The sequence below is a fragment of the Dermochelys coriacea genome, chromosome 24 (genome assembly GCF_009764565.3).
Source record: "Dermochelys coriacea isolate rDerCor1 chromosome 24, rDerCor1.pri.v4, whole genome shotgun sequence".
NCBI lineage: Eukaryota > Metazoa > Chordata > Testudines > Dermochelyidae > Dermochelys > Dermochelys coriacea.
The window spans coordinates 8,008,480-8,026,411 of record NC_050091.1 but is presented as its reverse complement, the minus strand read 5'-3'; the positions used below and the strand labels follow the sequence as shown (position 1 = coordinate 8,026,411).

Sequence of the window (17,932 nt, the reverse complement as noted above, 5' to 3'; positions counted from 1 at the left end):
GAGCTAGAATGGTCCGGGGGGCAGCAGATGAAGAATGAGGTGAACGAGGGGGGAGGGCAGGACTAGTGGAGCAGGTGGAGCAGCTGCAGGTCAGCACTCAGGAGCATTAGCGGAGCCTCATGTGACTAGCCCCAGGAGATTTCATAGTCATAGACTGCAAGGCCAGAAGGGACCACGGTGATCATCTCGTCTGACCCCCTGTAGAACTCAGGCCAGAGACTGCCCCAGAGAGATTCCTAGTGCAGAGCTGTTAGGAAAAACAGCCAGTCTTGATTTAAACATGGTCGCTGCCGGAGAATCCACCATGGCCCTTGGGAAATTGTTCCAAAAGTTAGTTACTCTCCCTGTTAAAAACGTGCACCTTATTTCCAGTCTGCATGTGTCTAGCTTCAAATTCCAGCCATTGGATCGTATTCAACCTTTCTCTGCTAGATGGAAGAGCCCGTGAGGAAATATTTGTTCCCCACGCAGGTACTTAGACTGTGATCAAGTCACCCCTTAGCGTTCTTTTTTTATTAAGCTACATAGATTGTGCTCCTTGAGTCTCTGGCTATAAGGCAGGTTTTCTAATCCTGGTAGCCCTTCACTTATGGGAGGGACTTTAGCTTAGTGGTGAGACCCAGCAATGGGGAGGGGTCTAGAGTGGGGGATTGGGAATTGGAACTAAGACTCAGTGGTCTATTCTTTGGTTAGCCGTGGACTCTTCAAGTGACGTTGGGGCAAGTCACCACCTCTGTGCCTCAGTTTCCCCCTCTGCAAAGGAGGCTGCCCTCTGTCTAACTTGCCCCGAGAAGGCTGATGATTAGTGAGGCTGCAAGAGCAAACCCAGAGGCTTACTGTAAGTAACATCTTGTTTTTAATTTCTCTTTCTTCTCTTTCAGAATATCTTTCAGATGGCCAGATCACAGCAGAGGGACGCTGCCACTTAGCCCCTCCTGTCGTGGAAGAACGTAAACCCCCCCCCCCCCAAATTAACACTTAAAAAAGATTTAAAAAATTCTGTTATTGTATTAAAAGCCCTTAAACTAAATATTATTAATAACAATACCATTTGTGAATTTCATGGTTATGGAATTAAGCAACTAGGAAAAAACCAGCAGGCTTATCAGAGTAACAAGAGGGGAAAACTTTTCAACAATAGACAAAATCCACCCAAGGGTATTCTGTTTTTTTTTCGTTTCACTTGGGTCCTGCATTGGAAGATGGACTGTGCTTATATTATATTTTTTACAACTGGAAATAGAAATGCCATCCATTTGCACTGTTCAGACATATATATGTATGTATGTTTAAAAAAAAAATTATATATACAAAATACCACACGTATATACGTATATATATATATATATATATTTCTTTTAAAATTTCATATCAGCAGCAGTACCTTTTCTAAGCTTGCGTTTTTACACGCATCTCTTTCCTCCGAATCCATCGTGTTTTTTTAAAAACTAACTTTAATGGAAAAATTAAAAAAAAGAAAAAAAGTTACATTACAGGGAAATACCTCTCCTCTCAAAGGACCTTGACACGTTTACAAGCTTTTAATTTTTTTTTCTTTTCATTTTTTGCATTGAACCTTTTTAAGAAGTGTATAAAGCAGCTGGCTTCAGAACTAGTGGGACAAGGAGAGAGGGGATTTTGTTCACTGACGGTCTGATCCTGCATCCTTACCTCGGGTAGTGTTTTTAAAATCAGGGGGGCTACTCACGGGTGTAAATGTTCATGAAGGGTGTGATGCTGTAATTGATGGGACTCTGAACGCTATGGGTAGGATGGATTTTGAGTTGGAGTCTTCCCATTGGCCTCAATGGACTTTGGATCAAAGCCCGAAGGAGCAAAATTCACCTCTGTACCAAAGAGCCAGATTAAGGCCTATTCTCAGTGTAAGGCCCACTGCAGCCATAGTTTGAAGGGTTAAGTGGAGCTGGGATGGTGCATAGTCCTTGGGCAGGCTCTCTGGTCTTTAGGCAGAGGTGCGAAAAGGAGAGCCCAAAGCAGAATTAGCTCCATCCAGCTTGGAGGGGAAGTGAGGCTCCATCGGTGGCTTTCCCCATTCCTTGATCAGATCTCTTTGGGGCAGGGCGAGACTGAGCCCAGAGCTGTCGCAGCCAAAAATCTGAGATCTTCTTGGTGGGTTTTGGCTGAAGCAGCGTTGTTTGGGTGCTGCGCTGATGCCTGTATTTCACGAGCTGTCGGTCGGCCCAGGCAGGGTGGGGGAGACGAGGTCTGACAGTGCACAGTGTTGTCCCCGAGCAGGGATGGGTTTTAAACAGCCCTGTCTCTGTGAGAATTTGAACTGTTCTAGCCAGCCAAGCAACAGCCTGGGTAATTGCTCTCCTTTCCTGCATGTGCTCTCCGCCTGCCCTTGAGCAGAGCTTAATGTGGTGCCGCTTTCCAGCTTCTCCAAGCGCTTTTCAGTGCAAAGACTTTTCTGTAGGGGAGGGGGTTCTGGCCCTGTATAGACCAGGGTGTTACGCATTCCTACTGCTTCACCTCCCTCTGGCCCCGGGTGTGTGGTTCTAGGACTGGATGCGGGGAGCCAGCTGCAGGTTGAAGGACCCAAGGAGGTAGCCATAGGCTAGAGGACATTTAAGGTTAGTTCGCTAGTGAGCAGTCAGGTCATCCTTGTCACCGCTCAGGCTGATTTATTGCCTTGACTGGTGTTTTGGCAACTTCTTCCTGTGTTGATCTACGCTGGGGTCCCTGTGAATCATAGTGGTAACTCTTCACTCGCCCATTCCAGCTAATGGCAACAGTGCCCTTGCCAGCGACCTGATCTGCTGAGTGTGGGGCCCAGCTGGCATGGCAGCAGTACAGAGCTCTGCCCTGTTGTGGGACTCGGTGGCATTGGAGGCCCTGCTCCTTGTCTTGCCTTCTGGGCAGGCAGGGCCAGAGCACGGCACATTCAGCTCCAGGGTGGGTCAAGGGGAGAGGTCAAACAGGCCCACTTTTGATTCAGGAAGAACCTCAGAGGGAGCCTGGGGACCTGGAAGGCAAGAGGCTAAGGAGCATGGGACTGAATGAACAGTCAGTGTAGACAGGAGGGGAAGAGGAGAGGGAAACGGGAACAATGGAATTGGCTTACCATCTTCAGAAAGAAGTCTAGGACAATTGGCAACTTTCCCCTGAGCTGAGTTGTCTGTTCCCTGTGCATCTGAGAAACTGCTAAGAAAGACTCAAAGCTGAAACATGGGCAGGGCTTCCTGCTTGCTCTAACTCGATAAACCCTTACCTTTAAGAATCAATCTCTTTAATAAAGCAGGATGACCCTTGAGGCTCATGGTACCCAGCTTGCCACCTGTGGGATCTGACACTGCATTTCACAGCATGAATCCAGTGTGGTTTGCGGGAGGCCGCTTTAAACTGCGGGCCGGGAAATGCACTCTAAAGATAGACCATATCCTTCCAAAAAGAAAAGGAGTACCCGTGGCACCTTAGAGACTAACAAATTTATTAGAGCATAAGCTTTCGTGAGCTACAGCTCACTTCATCGGATGCATTTGGTGGAAAAAGCAGAGGAGAGATTTATATACACACACACAGAGAACATGAAACAATGGGTTTATCATACACACTGTAAGGAGAGTGATCACTTAAGATAAGCCATCACCAGCAGCGGGGGGGGGGGAAGGAGGAAAACCTTTCATGGTGACAAGCAAGGTAGGCTAATTCCAGCTCTGGTCACTCGATCACAGACCTAAGAGTGGCTATACTTCAACAAAAAAGCTTCAAAAACAGACTCCAACGAGAGACTGCTGAATTGGAATTAATTTGCAAACTGGATACAATTAACTTAGGCTTGAATAGAGACTGGGAATGGATGAGTCATTACACAAAGTAAAACTATTTCCCCATGGTATTTCTCCCTCCCCCCCCCCCACTGTTCCTCTGATATTCTTGTTAACTGCTGGAATTAGCCTACCTTGCTTGTCACCATGAAAGGTTTTCCTCCTTTCCCCCCCTGCTGCTGGTGATGGCTTATCTTAAGTGATCACTCTCCTTACAGTGTGTATGATAAACCCATTGTTTCATGTTCTCTGTGTGTGTGTATATAAATCTCTCCTCTGCTTTTTCCACCAAATGCATCCGATGAAGTGAGCTGTAGCTCACGAAAGCTTATGCTCTAATAAATTTGTTAGTTTCTAAGGTGCCACAAGTACTCCTTTTCTTTTTGCGAATACAGACTAACACAGCTGCTACTCTGAAACATATCCTTCCAGTCACAATTCGAAGCGGGAGCAGCATCAGCCTAGGAGAAACCTTGGCCTTGCACTTAGAATCCAGTGTTCTGCTGTCCTCTAAATTTTTGCTTACAAACTTTGTATTTCTGGGTGTGAATTAGGTAGCTTAGGTACACTAGTCTGAGTGAGTGCAAAGAATTAAAGGCTGCAGTAGGAACTCTCTGCTTTAGAACTTGAACCAAATACATGTCCCTTCTGCAAAGAAAACAAATTGAGCCAAGGAAGCTGGGTGGCTGTATAATGGGCTTTAATACATTAATACATTGGATGCCTTGGTGCACAGAAACCCGCCTCCTTTAATTTGGTATTGCTGGACACAACCTAAGTATCTGGGCCAACAGGTTATGCAAACCAGCTTTTGTGCTCTGTAGATGGTGTGAGGAAAGCAGCTTCTAAGTTTTCTCAATCAGAACTGGATTTGAAATGCACCTGGCTCGCTCAAAGCTAGATGCTTATTAAAATAAGAAACTTTGTGGGAGTGGGGGTTAGTGCTTTTAGAAGTCTACTTGTCTAGAAGTCTACAGCTGAAGTCTACATTCAGGGCAGCTGTGAAAGCTTTATCATTTAAATATATGGACTTAAAGTTTTTGCAAATATCCCTCTTCCCACCTCCTTTACTGCTCTGTGGCCTCTAGATGCCCCAAGGCTTAATTTTCTCGCATCCCTGAATCATTTAACTTAACATAACCCAGGGGTCACCCAATGAAATTAATAGGCGGCAGGTTTGAAACAAACAAAAGGAAGTATTTCTTCACATGATGTGCAATCAGCCTGCAAAACTCATTGCCAGGGGATGTTGTGAAGGCCAAAAGTATAACTGGGTTCAAAAAAGAATTAGATAAGTTCGTGGAGGATAGGTCCATCGATGGCTATTAGCCAAGATGGTCAGGGATGCAACCCCATGCTCTGGGTGTCCCTAAACTGCCAACTGCCAGAAGCTGCGACTGGATGACAGGGGATGGATCACTCAAAATTGTCCTGTTCATTCCCTCTGAAGCATCTGGCACTGGCCGCTGTCAGAGACAGGGTACTGGCTAGATGGACCATTGGTCTGACCCAGTGTGACTGTTCTTATTTTCCAGTCCTATGTACAGAGACATATTGCATGTGATGTAGGACCTAAGTAGTGATGGAAGCACAAAATGTATTGGTTGGAACATGCAGTGAATTATTTTTCACACCAACTTTAGATCTAAGCTGGTCAGAAACGGTGGGTTTGAGGAGCGATATTAGGTTTTCCCTGCTGTCCCAGGCTGCTAGTGGCTCTTTTGGGCCGCAAGATTCTTCTTTTTGTTATTTAAAAGAAGCTTTTTGTGTACTATAGCAACTGTTACTCCATGCAGCAGAGAGTCACTTACAATATAGAGCAGCCCAAACCACTGGCCATGGGCAGATTATCCAAAGTTTAGGGGTGTGTTTGAAACCTGTTCAGAGGATGTGGCTGGGGAGGGACAGGTGCTGTTGGGTTAATGCTTGTGGTGTCCAAAGTCACTCTCCCCTAAAGCATCTTCATGTAGTGCAGTATTTGTGGTTTAGGCTGAGAGGGATGTGGAGTTTGGGGTGTATCTACCCAACTTCCTGCCCCTCCTTGGCATTGGGAGCAGAATTGGAAGGCTCTAAGAAAAGCTACCCACAAAAGGACCATCCCCACCCTTCATCAAATTCCCTGCACCATCCAGCTATTCTTCGATAAGCTAGCTTGTTTGCTCATTTCCCTTGGTTAATCCTCCTCCTGCTATATCCCCCCACCCTCCGAGGGAGACCTCTCCCGCTGCCCAATCAGAACACTGAACAGCTGTTGTTGTTGGACCCTGCCGTTACCTTTCCAGGCGGCTCTATTAATCTCTGATGGCAGGAAGGCATTTTCGTCCTGCGCAGACGGCCAGGTCACCATGGCACTAGGGATCGTATGCCCCTCTGCCAGTTTAGTAGTGGGCGGATGGGCTGTCTTGCTGGAGTGTGAATCCTCCAGCCCAGGAGCCCTTCAGAGTGCCTGGAGAAGTCCCCTTCTGATGTGTGAGGCAGGCAACTTCTTCTGGTGGTTAGAGCAGGGCACTGGGATTCAGGAGCCTCGTGTTCTATTTCTGACTCTGCCACTGACTTTCTGAGTGACCTAGGGCTAGTCACGTCCCTGCTCTGTGCCTCAGTTTCCCCACCAGTAGAATGAGGTGTTTGTACCCATCTGTGTAAAGCACTTTATGACCCTTGACTGGGAGGCACTATTCAAGTGCGCAGTATTAGCCTCTCCCAATAAATGACTCAAAGGACTGAATAAACTATTGGCAATGTCTCTCTTGTGTATGTAGAGACGAGATTGTCTCAATCAGCAATACCTTTCCTTCTGTTCTCATCAGAACAGATGGAATGATCTCAGCAGCAGTGTTAAGAGCCCCTCCCCGGTCTCTGTTCGTTGGGCTCGGCTACTCACATGACTCAAGTCAGAGGAGTTCAACGGGTTTGTATGTCACAGGAATAAGCTCTGCTTTTGGGAGCAGGATTCCTCTGGAGGATTCCATGTTCCAGCAGAGATCTGTGTTAGAGGGGGAGGCTTGGACCCAGAGAGCTCTGCATGCACAGCCGGCTTTGCTTTGCTGACACTTCTGTGCATGCAGCCAAGTACCTGGCTAAGGCTGAGGAGAGAACCCTAAAAGGCTGTTTGAGGGATGCTAAGCGAGGCTATTCCTCTGGACCAGCAGGAGTGGACGGTGGAGGTCAGACTTGCTCTGCAGTGTTATGTGAGGAATGCAGATTCTGTGCAACCTGTATTCTCCTAGTATTAGCTCCCTTGGCATCCAGTGCGGCTGTGAGCGTGTCCAGATATTTTCCTTCGGGGAAGGAAATAAGGGAGCCCCAGAGATCTGGAGCCACATTTGGGCCTAGAGGACCAATTATTGGGGTTATTGGGTGAAATGTGCTAGTTGTCATTGGACAGGAGCTGGTTTCCTTGGGCAGGAGGGGGGCAGTTTTCACTACACGGGTTCCTCAAAAGGGGAGCCCCTCCCAATGCTTAACTCTTTCATTCCCCAAACACCTCCCCTGTCTGTAATTTATTCAGGATACAAGTCTCTCCTTCCTCAGTGTTGGGGTGCACCTTGAGAAGGTTTAACTTGCCTCGGCTTATTCCCTAAAATCCAGGGGTTGGGGGAGGGGAGATCCCCCTATTCCTTATGACCCTTTTCACACAGGCAGTAGCTCTGTAATCAGCCATTGTGTTGCCAGGTTTCTCTCAATCCACTGGATTTAGGGAAGGATTTTTGCCAATACTCTTGATTTTTCCATAGCTAAAGAAGCTGGAAATCTCTTTGCAGCAGTAAGTTCTGCCGCAGGACCCATGTAAAAAACAAAAATGGAGCGAGAGCCATAAACATGAAATTTCATTGCTGACTGAAGTAGGTCATCTTAAGAACTAGTAACCTCCTCCAGTTGACTTCTGTGCTGTGACATTTAACCATTGTTAGGTATGTTGCTCGTTCTGTCTGTTTAGAGAACTAGAAAGCAAGCATCTTTGCTCACATCAGAGTGCCAGATTTGGGGGCCTGAGAGGGAAGAACTGAAATTTCCATTCCCGTAGGACTGGTCCTGAAATGCTGATTTTTTTGTGTGTTTTAAATTTTGAAAGAAACGGGTAATCTCTGTCAACTTTTCTTCCCTTTTTTTTTTTTTCAAATCCTTGGCTGATTTAATTTTGTCCTGTTTTTGGTGCCATCAGAAATAAATAATGAGGCTGTCTCTCTATCTTAACGCAGGTCACTTTTTAAAAAAGAGCTGCAGCGCATAAAAATGCAGCACCAGCCCTTCCATTTTCAGGCTCTTTACTTTTCAGATTTTTTAAAAAAAATCAATTGATAGGCTTTGCCTGCTCTGATATCAGATCTATAAGCCCGAGCACAAGTTAAATAGGTCAGGTTGCACTTGGTATAATAACTGCTTTCCTCAAATGCTCTGAATTAAATAGGTAGAAGATGCAGCTGATGAGGAAGTCTTAATTAGACAAGAAATAAACTTCTCAGCCCCCCTTCCTCCTCTGATCCTGATGGTTTGCAGTAATGGCCAGAGCAAGGTAATTGCTTCTTTGCTGTCTTGCAGATTTTTCTTTTTTGCTCTGTTTTCTCCACATTTATAGAGACCAGATGAGGGAGAGAATATATTTTATTGGACCAGCTTCTGTTGGTTTCGAGCTTGCACAGAGCTCTACTTCAGGGCTGGGAAGCTAACTGAAAGCCAGATTTATGGAGTCTTAACCTGATTTGAGTGGCTTAGATGGCCAAGTGCTCTCTGGGAAAATTACATTATCATCTGTGCAAAAGCTTTTCACCCCCTGCAAACCAAAGTTGGTGAGTGATGCATTTGTAAAAACCAAGTGGTTTACAGATCACTCACACACACACACACACGCGCGCGCGCGAAAAGGAGTACTTGTGGCACCTTGGAGACTAACAAATTTATTTGACCATAAGCTTTCGTGAGCTACAGCTCACTTCATCGAACGCATTATACATGCGCGCGCGTGCGCACACACGCATGCGCACCTCTGGTTTGGAGGTGAAATGTATTAAAGCTGATGGCAGCCTAGCTCATGGAGGCAGTTCTATTTTTCTAAACGAATTTGTATAAAGCCTCCACAGCCTTCGCACTTACCGAGCGAGCCTGGATATTTGGGGGAGCGGCAGGTGGTAAGTTTCGCACCCAAGCAGGGTATCCAAGATGTAGTTGTCCTTCAGCATGAAGCTCTTCTGCTTCCAGCTAACCCATCAGATTGCACTAAACCAGTTCAGCAGCCAGGTCATTTGGACACAATACAGCAGCTTCCCATTAGCAGGAAGGCCCCTTGCTTGCTCCTGACACATCCTTCTCCCTTCTGGTCTGCAGCACCAGGCCCTCTCCTCTTGTTCATCCCTTGCGTGCCCCCCGCTGACAGGTAGAGAGGTGGAAACTCTCTGGAACCTTACTGCTCCCAGCATTTGGAGAGTCCCCACACCCCAGCCCAGTCTGCATGCGAGAGACACTATCCTATCCCCTTTCTAGAGGGAACTGTATTGAAATGCAGGTGTATAGAAGATGTTACCACAGCTTCAGAATTCAGCTTAGCAAGCAACCAGCTGCCGTGTCTGCTTTATCCCTGGACCGTCTCCAGCCACCGTCCGTCTCTTCCCGGTTTAGATTCCAGCTGCTCCAGTTTAGAAGTTCCCTGACCTGTTACCTTGTACCTCTTAGCCAGTCGTAACAAAGCAACTGCCCTATAGCCAAGGCCACAGACCATTGTGTATGTATAAGTAGGCTGTTACATTGAGCTTTCGGGGGGGAGGGAATCCGCATCTCAGTGCCCCCAGTAGATCCCTTCCTCTGCATTTTATACCTCACCTTACCCTGGCCATCCCTCTTCCACCCCAACCCTGGGTTGAAGCATGTTATACAAAGGTTCATCCGTGAAAGGAAAGCAACAGATATAACAGCAATAATACATCAGTCAGAGCTTTTGATGTAAGGTGGGGGGGGGGAGTTCCCCCTCCTGGGGGGATGGAAGGGGGATTGAACGGATGCCTGCTAGTAAATTTACAGAAATTTTGTATCGTGTCCCCCTCCTCCCTTTTTTTTTTTTTTTTTTTGAGCCAGTAAAACCCAGGTTTCAATCCCGGGCACACTTGTTTTAATTTATTTGAGAGAACTCTAATTGTATTTTCACGGCAGTAACTTGTATTTTTTATTTTTGTGATTCAGAAATGTGAAGAAGAAAACAAAACAAAAAACTGATTGCTAACAGTGTTTCATTCCTTGTTCTATAGAGCTAATAACTCTAAAATTGTTTGGTAAATTCACTTAGTGTAATTAATTGTAACATATTCTTTTAAATAAATTGATTTATTGATGAAACTACTAGTTAAACTTCTCCTGCCCCCTTTGTCTGTCCTCTGGGGGAGGGGCTGGGCAGGCCTGGGGAAGTGGCTGGCCGGGGGGGATCCTTGCCCATCTGTGGCGCTTGCTCTGATCTGGTCCAAGGCGCCTGTGGGGCACCAAGCAGAGAAACAGCCGCAAGGGCCTGTACAACTGCCCCATCTGCCATGGGCCTAGATCCTGCTGGCTGGGGGACTGGAGGCCCCATTGCCCCTCCCCCCCCAGTCTAGCCCCATCTCCTTATGGTTCGTGCCATTCTCACACCTGCCCTGGGCGAGGACAGGGCCCCCCATTTTGCCCCCTGGCCCTGCCCCATTTCCCCAGTGAAGACAGGCCCCGCCCTCCAATCTCAGCCCCTCCCCCTTCCCCGACCTCTGCCCCATTTTCCCAGTGATGACAAGCCCCGCCCTTCAGTCTCAAACCCCGCCCCCGCGAGCTCCACCCCCTGGGAGGTTCTTGTGGTGCTGTTGTGGCAAGCCTGGCTCCTGTGCATGAAGAAGCCGGGGAGACGGTGAGCAGACCCCGCTCCCCCTCCCCCCAGCTGCCAGTGGCAACCTGGGCTTCTCTGGCCTGGAGGAACCACTCCCCACCGGCCGCCAGAGCACGAGGCCCGTCATGACGTGACACCTAGAGGAGCCCGTGGGCAATGGAGGGGGACGGTGCCTCCCCAACAGGACCACAAGCTAGGGTGCTGGGGGATGCCACTTGACTGCTGCCACCTCGCACTGTGGCCAAGCCTCCTTCGGAGTGGGGGGCCAGGTGTGTCTGGCTTTTCTGGGAGTGGGGGTGTTGCCAGCAGCCAACCCTTATGGCCGGGGCGTGGCAGAGGAGCTGGGACAGGAGTGGCACTCAGCTTTGGACACAGCTTGTTAGACCAATGACTGACGCCTGCAGGATTTCAATAAAACCTGAACGGTGCCGGACTTTACCTGGGGTGAATGTCCCCTCCTCCTCCCCCACAAGGAGTGCCTGCTCCCCTGGGAGGCTCAATCAGCTCTGGCTCCCACTCGCACAGCTCTGCTGATGCCCCTCAGTGCCAGCCAGCAGCCCCCAGATGCCTGTTGCATAAGTGCTAAAGAAACAGCCTCTTCTCCTCTGCCCACAGCAGGCGCCGTGGGATGCAGCCAGGGCTCTGTAGAGGGAAGCCCAAGCTGTCAAATCTCCATAGGATGGTTATGCAGGGTTAGGGCTATCCGGGCGTGTGTATGTGCATGACAGAGGTGACCAGGAGACTGATGGAGCAGAGCAGGTCCTGAGGAAGAGGCCGGTTCTGCTGAGGTCCGAGCCCTCTTCCCTGCGTGTCCGTTACAGGCTAGGTGCATGAGTTCCCGCCTCCTCCAAGACCATCACAGCAATCAAGCCTGGTCCAGCACCTGGAGCAGATGGTATTCCTGCCAAGGTCTATAAGCAGGTTGGCTACCACACTGCAGGGCACCTCTGCATTCTCTGGGAGCAAGAGTGAGGTTTTACATGCCAACATTGTCAACCTATAAACGTGAGGGTGATCGGGCAAACCATGGCCTTTCCTTCCTCTCTGTTGCTGGGAAAGCCCTTGCACAGTCATGTTGACTAGCCTTAATACCGATCCTTCCTGAGTCTGTGGATTCTGGGCTGGATGAGGCACTTTGGACGTGACCCTCACGGGCCCACCAGCTGCAGGAAAAGTGGCGGAAGCAAAACCGTGATCTTTGTATGTTTTTTCGACTTAGCTGATGCTCTAGTCTGAGTAAGTTGTGAGGGGCTCTGGGAATGTTTATCTTTGGATGCCCTGCAAAGTTTATTTCTGTCATTTGGTCCTTCCATGGTGGGATGATGTTGGACCCCTTCCTGGTCACCAGTGGCACTGAACATGGTTGTACGCTGGCTCACACATGCTTTTTGCATCCTTTTTTGGGCTATGCTTAAGGATATGTTTCATGAGATGATTGACAGAGGAGTCTAGAGCCAGTTCTGCACTGCGGGGGAGTTTTTTGACCTGCAGTGCTGCCGTGTTTGCCTGAAAGTGGCAGATTCACCCATCAAGGAGCTTTTCTTTGCTCACGGCTGCACACTGTTTGCGTGCTCAGTTGACGTCCGGTTTATAGGTGAACACTTGGCACATTCAGTCAATTGCTTTGGTTTTACAATCAGCCTAAAGAAACCTGAAGTATCCGCCTGTGCTGGGGGCTACATGCGTCTCGCTGATTATTAAAATCAACAACATTCTCCTAGACCTGCCTTGGCTGCATCTGGGGCGCTGTCGCACCAAAATAGACACTGAGCACACTGTCTGCTGGGCAGTCATGCTCACTCAACGCTGCTCGTTGGCTGTGCGAGATGGACAGCGTAGGATCACCACCCTAGGACACTGGATTGGTCCCACGTGTGCCAGCTCTGCAGAGTCGAAAGGTGGGACAAGATTCCTAATAGCACAATCCTCAGGCGCTGGTGGATGGCCGGCATTCAAAACACACTTGTAAAAGCTCAGCTGCCTCATCCTGAGCATCTCGTTCACATGGCCGCTTCGAGGCTCCTCCAGGCCATATTTTATGAGCGGCGGAAACGGGGCACCTCTTCTCGTGGCGGCTGGTACAAGCATGTCAGGCTCACGCCAGCAACAGCCCACACGGCGGCAGCAGGTTTGTCAGGTCTCCGGTAACGTCACCGCAAGGCGCATTAACACCAGACGTGCCCGGCGCAAAGCAAGGCTCCAACAGCCCGCAATGGTCGTGCGTGGTCTGGGCTGTGCCACGTGTAACCGTGTGCGCCGGTCGTGGACATGTTCACCTGTAGTGTTTGCTGGCCCCTCCTCCATCACCAAGCGAGCTGAGACCCCACCAGCATCGACGCTTGCACGCAAGACTTGGGAGAGTGGCACAAACTTTGCCCTGCGCTGCCATCTAGTGGAGTCACTTGGTCCCTTGCTCGGTTACCCTTGGCACCGAGGTGACGTTTGGAAGGCGCATCCTCGTGTATCGCAGGTGCCGAGTGCGGGTGCGCGACATCTGAGGGCGTATGTGCTGTGCGAGGGCATCTCATCTAACACCTGTGCATCATATGGCCACTCAGTCTCGGACACAGCCAGGAAGTGCCCAGGTTGTTGTCGGAAATGTCAGTGTGTTGCTAGGGGGCACTGGGCTGCTGGAGATGCCCTGCCACTGGGACGGGGGGGGGTGCTATCCCACTGGGGGTTGCTGTGGTGCGGGAGATGCCATGCCACTAGGGCGGCATTGTCTTTCTGATGAGACATAACCCTGATCTAGATCTCGGGGCGCTTTGCACAGAAGTCAGGTGTGAACCCAGCTGCCCTGGGCCAAATCTCAGCTCTGCCAATTAATTTCGGGCTCATCAGATGCTTCCTCCGAAGCCTCCCACCCCACCCCGCCATGGCAAACGCACAGCATTTGAAAGGGCCCGTGATTCCTTTGTGAGCAAACAACTGCCAGGGGAGTGGGCTCCCCAGGTGTTTTCAGAGCTGTCACACCCCCCCCCCAACTGCTGCTCTCTCTGCGGTTGCTGGTGTGGGACGGGAGGGGCCCTTCATCAATCCTGACTCAAAGGCAGCAGTAGCCTGGCACTGCCTGCATCATGCACTTCCAACGCCTGCCTGCCCCAGGTAATCCCATGTGCCTGTCTCTGGGTGGGAGCGTTCTACAGCCAGCTATTGCCACGCTAGCAGCTAGTAGTGATGCCATGCGCTCAACAGGGCTGGAGCTGAAGTGTTACAGCAAGGGGTCTCCAAGTGGTGCTGTTACACACAGTCTTGATGGTTCTTTGTGAGCAAGCGTTTAGTCTCAGGAGAAATGCTGCATCACCGTTAGTTTTGTTAGGGTATCGCTTTTTGGGGAGCTGTTGCAAGCAGCAGGGGGTGGTGTCGCTTTCTGCCTGAGACTCTATGCCTAGAGCCAGTTCTTGGGCAGCATTGCTCCTTGGGGGTGGGATATTGGTACTTCAGTTGAGGTTCCCGAAGCCTGTATGCTCTTTTATTGTTCTGGTGACTTTCTAGACATAGGGGAGTTGGGATATGCAGCTGGGAGCCTTGAGCTGATCAGTGCTGTGGGCAGGTGGTCTTGTATTATTAGAAAGTGAGTTTGGTTTAACAGAGTGGGTATTTCAGTGAAGTGGGTATGGTCTGGTGGGCAGCGCAGATGCAGCAAATTAGATGAGGCAGTGACCTGGGGCTCAGGACTCCTGGTTCCTGGCTCTGCCACTTAGCTGACCTTGGACAAGTCACCTTCCCCTTACTGTGCCTCAGTTTCCTGTGCCACCTTTGTCTATTTAGATTGTGAGCTCTTTGAGGCAGGGATTGTCTCTTACTCTGTGTCTGTGCAGCACCTGGCACAACAGGGCCCTCATCTCAATTATTTTGTGTCTGGGCAGTGCCTGGCAGGACGGGTCCCTGATACTCTGTATCTGGGCAGCGCCCCGCATGACAGGGCCCTGATCTCGGTTACTCTGTGTCTGGGCAGCGCCCCGCATGACGGGACCCGATCTCAGTTACTCTGTGTCTGGGCAGCGCCCCGCATGACGGGGGCCTGATCTCAGTTACTCTGTGTCAGGGCAGCACCCAGCACGACGGAGTGCCAAGCTCAAGTTGCCCTGTGTCAGTTACTCTGGAATCCTTGGTGGGAGCTCTCGGCTGCATCTGGTTTTTGTTTTGTTTTGTTTTGTTTTTTTTAAAGCCACTAATAATATTAAAAACCCAGCCACAGGGCCCTTTCTTTGATTTTACTTCTTTTATTTAGACAGAAAAAAAATTAAATTATTTAAAGTAAATGGCAATAAATAACAAATAAGTTAAGCATCGATATCGTCTGAAACATAGACTTCAACTTTTCTTTTCTTTTTCCCCACTAAAAGTTGTATCTTTTTCCCCTCTAAATAAAAGTACCTGGTAATAAACCCCCTCCCTCTCACCCCCCCTCCAAATAAAAAGAAAAAAAAATAAAGAAAAACCATTAAAATTCTCTAAAATTGGAGAGGAGAAAATGGCAGCAACTTGAATCCTTTTGGATCACAGCTAATCTCAACGAAATTATTTACAATTACTGGATTAGCAGGAGACTGTAAACATAGTTTTTCTTCTTCTTCTTCTCTTTCACGTGGTATAGGTTGAGTTCAGAGCGCGGTAGAGATGAGAGGTTGGTCAGCATGTAGATTATCATGCTATTTTACAATTGCCAGATGGGGAGGGCCTCAAAACAAAAATGCCTGGAGAGGAGAACTAAGGCCAAGAGAAGCGTAATTTCTAACCGGGAGCTGTGAGAGAAGGGGAGCAGCCACCCTGCAATCTCTTGCTGGAGTAACTTTACAGCTGGGCCTGCTTTGGGGAGCAGCCTGACCCAGTGGCTTGGAGGCTGGACTAGGAGTCAGAACACTTGGGTTCTGGTCTTGTCTCTGCCCGTGACTGTGAGCAAGTCATGTCCCCACTCTGTGCCTCGGTTTCCCCTCCCACTCTTTAATAAAGTCTTCCAGGAAGGGGCTGTTGCTCACTGTGTCTGTGCAGCGCCTGGCACAATGGGCCCTGATCTCAGTCGGAGGCGCCAGGGGCTATGACAGCAGAAGTATCACTTTTGAGCGTGCAGTTGCTCCCAAGCCTAAACCGTCGCAGGCTCAGGGCTGCCTCCCAGGGCACCGAGCTTGGTTTCAAGCTCAGGGCTGGATTTTTCAGAGGGCTGCTGTGTGGAACAAGGGAAACGGGAAATGAGCCGAGGCCGGAGGGGGAGGAGATGCCGCGGCAGGTCAAGGGGCAGCCGGCACCCGTTTGGGGGCTCTTGGGGCTGTATCCTGAATCAGAATTCTTGCTCCTGATGGTGCACAGAGAGTTTCTTTGCCTTCTGCCACCCAAAGGACATTGTGGCTCTCAATGGGGCATGGCGGGAGATGGAATTGGCTTCTCTGGCTCTTCCTGCCCCGGCCAGGATTTGAAAACAGCAAATTTTTAACCATAAAGGAGGAGAAAATCCACATGGCGGAATAAGTGGGTGGAAATGAAGCAGTGCCTGTGGCCTGGAAATCCACGAAGGGGGCTATGTCTGGGCTGTGGACTTAGGGAGCTGATTGTGCATGGGGCAGGGGGCTTAGTGTGTCTGAAACTTCCTGCCTTGATGGGCAGGGGAGTGGAGGTGGGACATCAGCCCTATGGAGGCTGGGGGTGTGTGTCCCAGTTTCCCCAGGGGCTAGCTCCCACTTGCCTGCTCCGTGTAGGAGCTGCTGCCCACCCTTTCCTTCCCCCAGCTGTGCCAGCGCCCGTGGCTTGCCCCTTGGTGCCACGTTGAGGGATAGAGGTGGGGAGGGCATGGTCCTTTCCTTCCCCCTGCCTCTGGGCCTCAGCCAGTCCAGGGCCAAGTGCCTCAGCCATGGCGCCCGTCCCATGTCTCCTCCGCGGTGCCAGGCGGTAACAGAGGCAATAAGAGAGCCCGGGTGGGCTTGGGCGAGGCTCTGGGATGCAGGGGAAGACCAGCTTTAATCACCAGCATTCCCACCCCGGGCTGGGCACGGTCCCCCCAGGCTCCTGGGTTGGCCAGAATGGTGGTGGAGGATCCCAACTGCTTGAAGCGGGAGGAACCGGGGCCCCTGGCTGTAATGGAGGAAAATGACATACTGGTGCCCCTCATGGGCAGCCCCCCACCATTGGACTCAAAGGCACCCAGCTCTGGCCTGTGGTGCCCTCTGTTGGCTCTGCTCCCCCCCGCCCAGCCTGTAACTGCAGCTTCCCCAGTGTGTCTGGCTTCCCCCCACCCCCAAAGGCCTCGGGTACTCGGAGCCGGTTTTGGTCCTGTTTGGTGAGAAGAAAGCTCAAAGGATGGACCCTCCCTTTCCCCCCGCCTTCTAGCTGGGCACAGGGACAGGGCCCTTCTCTTTCCCCCCCACCTCCAGGGCAGGATCAAGTCCTCCAGCTGATTCCCTAGGGCTGTGCCCTGTCTGTCCCCCCCACGCCCTCCACCTGGGCTATGGTGGCAGGAATTCATGGCTACGGCTGGGGTGGATCAGTGCTGAGGGGGGAGGGGGCTCCTTTCCCCCCTCCCTCCACTGTTGATAAGGTGGGGCTGAGATCACAGGTGAAATGCCTGCCCCCTTCCCCCCCCCCACAAGCTGCAGGCTGCTGGTGGGGCTAGGCGCAGCCCGGGGCCGACGGGTGGAGTCAGGCGCATTCGGTTCCGCCGATCGGCTTCATCCTCCCAGCTGGCGGATCAGGCGCTCGGGATCGGTGCTGCTGGCTAGGGATGAGCTGCAATGGGTGGGGGCGGGGGGGATGGGCCTGGTGGGGGCAATCCAGGGGCTCCCTCCTCCATTGAGCTCCAGACCTGGGGGGGGGGTGGGAAGGAGGGAGGGGCGAGAAGAGAGAGAGGGAGAGTTAAAGGCGCCCCTAGTCACACTCCTCCAGCCCCGAGCTTGGGGGTCGGGTCGCAGGCTGGGACATGCACAGAAGGGTACCAGCCGGTTCGATTCCCCCCACGCCCCAGAGGTGGCGCAGTTTAGACACGGGGTGGGGTTGCCTGTCACCCCACTGCGAAGGGTGGGCTGGGACTTTGGGGGTGGGGGTGGAATGAAGGGAGGAAAGGGTGGTGGGTCGGCGGGGACACCGGCGGGGAGGGATGATGGCTGGGTTAGCAGGTGCTGTCGGTTGGGTGCAAGTGGCACCCTGAACCTGTTGAGGGGAACCAAAGGTTGGGGTAGCAGGGGGCTGTGAGTTGGCACCGAGGAGCATCAACAGAGCAGTGGGCGGAGGAGAGCCAAGGCCTGGGAGAGCAGGGGGCTGTGGGTCAGGAGTGAGGGGCATCAGCAGGGCTGTGTGCAGGGGCCGTGGTTGCAATTAT

At 50.9% G+C, this 17,932-nt stretch overlaps 2 protein-coding genes across 5 annotated transcripts in view; one reads left to right on the top strand and one right to left on the bottom strand.

Moving 5' to 3' along the window:
• Window positions 1-1,466, top strand: part of SNX27 (sorting nexin 27) — a 47,634-nt gene extending 46,168 nt beyond the window's left edge. For both annotated transcript variants that reach the window (XM_038382682.2, XM_038382683.2), the window contains one exon: window positions 882-1,466. In XM_038382682.2, coding sequence (XP_038238610.1) covers window positions 882-929 — 48 coding nt within the window. In that variant the 3' untranslated portion in view covers window positions 930-1,466. The remainder of the gene's footprint in view (window positions 1-881) is intronic.
• A 13,347-nt stretch (window positions 1,467-14,813) lies between these two features.
• The window catches only part of CELF3 (CUGBP Elav-like family member 3), a 48,362-nt gene continuing 45,243 nt past the window's right edge, over window positions 14,814-17,932 (bottom strand). For all 3 annotated transcript variants that reach the window (XM_038383026.2, XM_043502227.1, XM_038383027.2), the window contains exon 14: window positions 14,814-17,419. The gene's annotated coding sequence lies outside the window, so the exon portion shown is untranslated. The remainder of the gene's footprint in view (window positions 17,420-17,932) is intronic.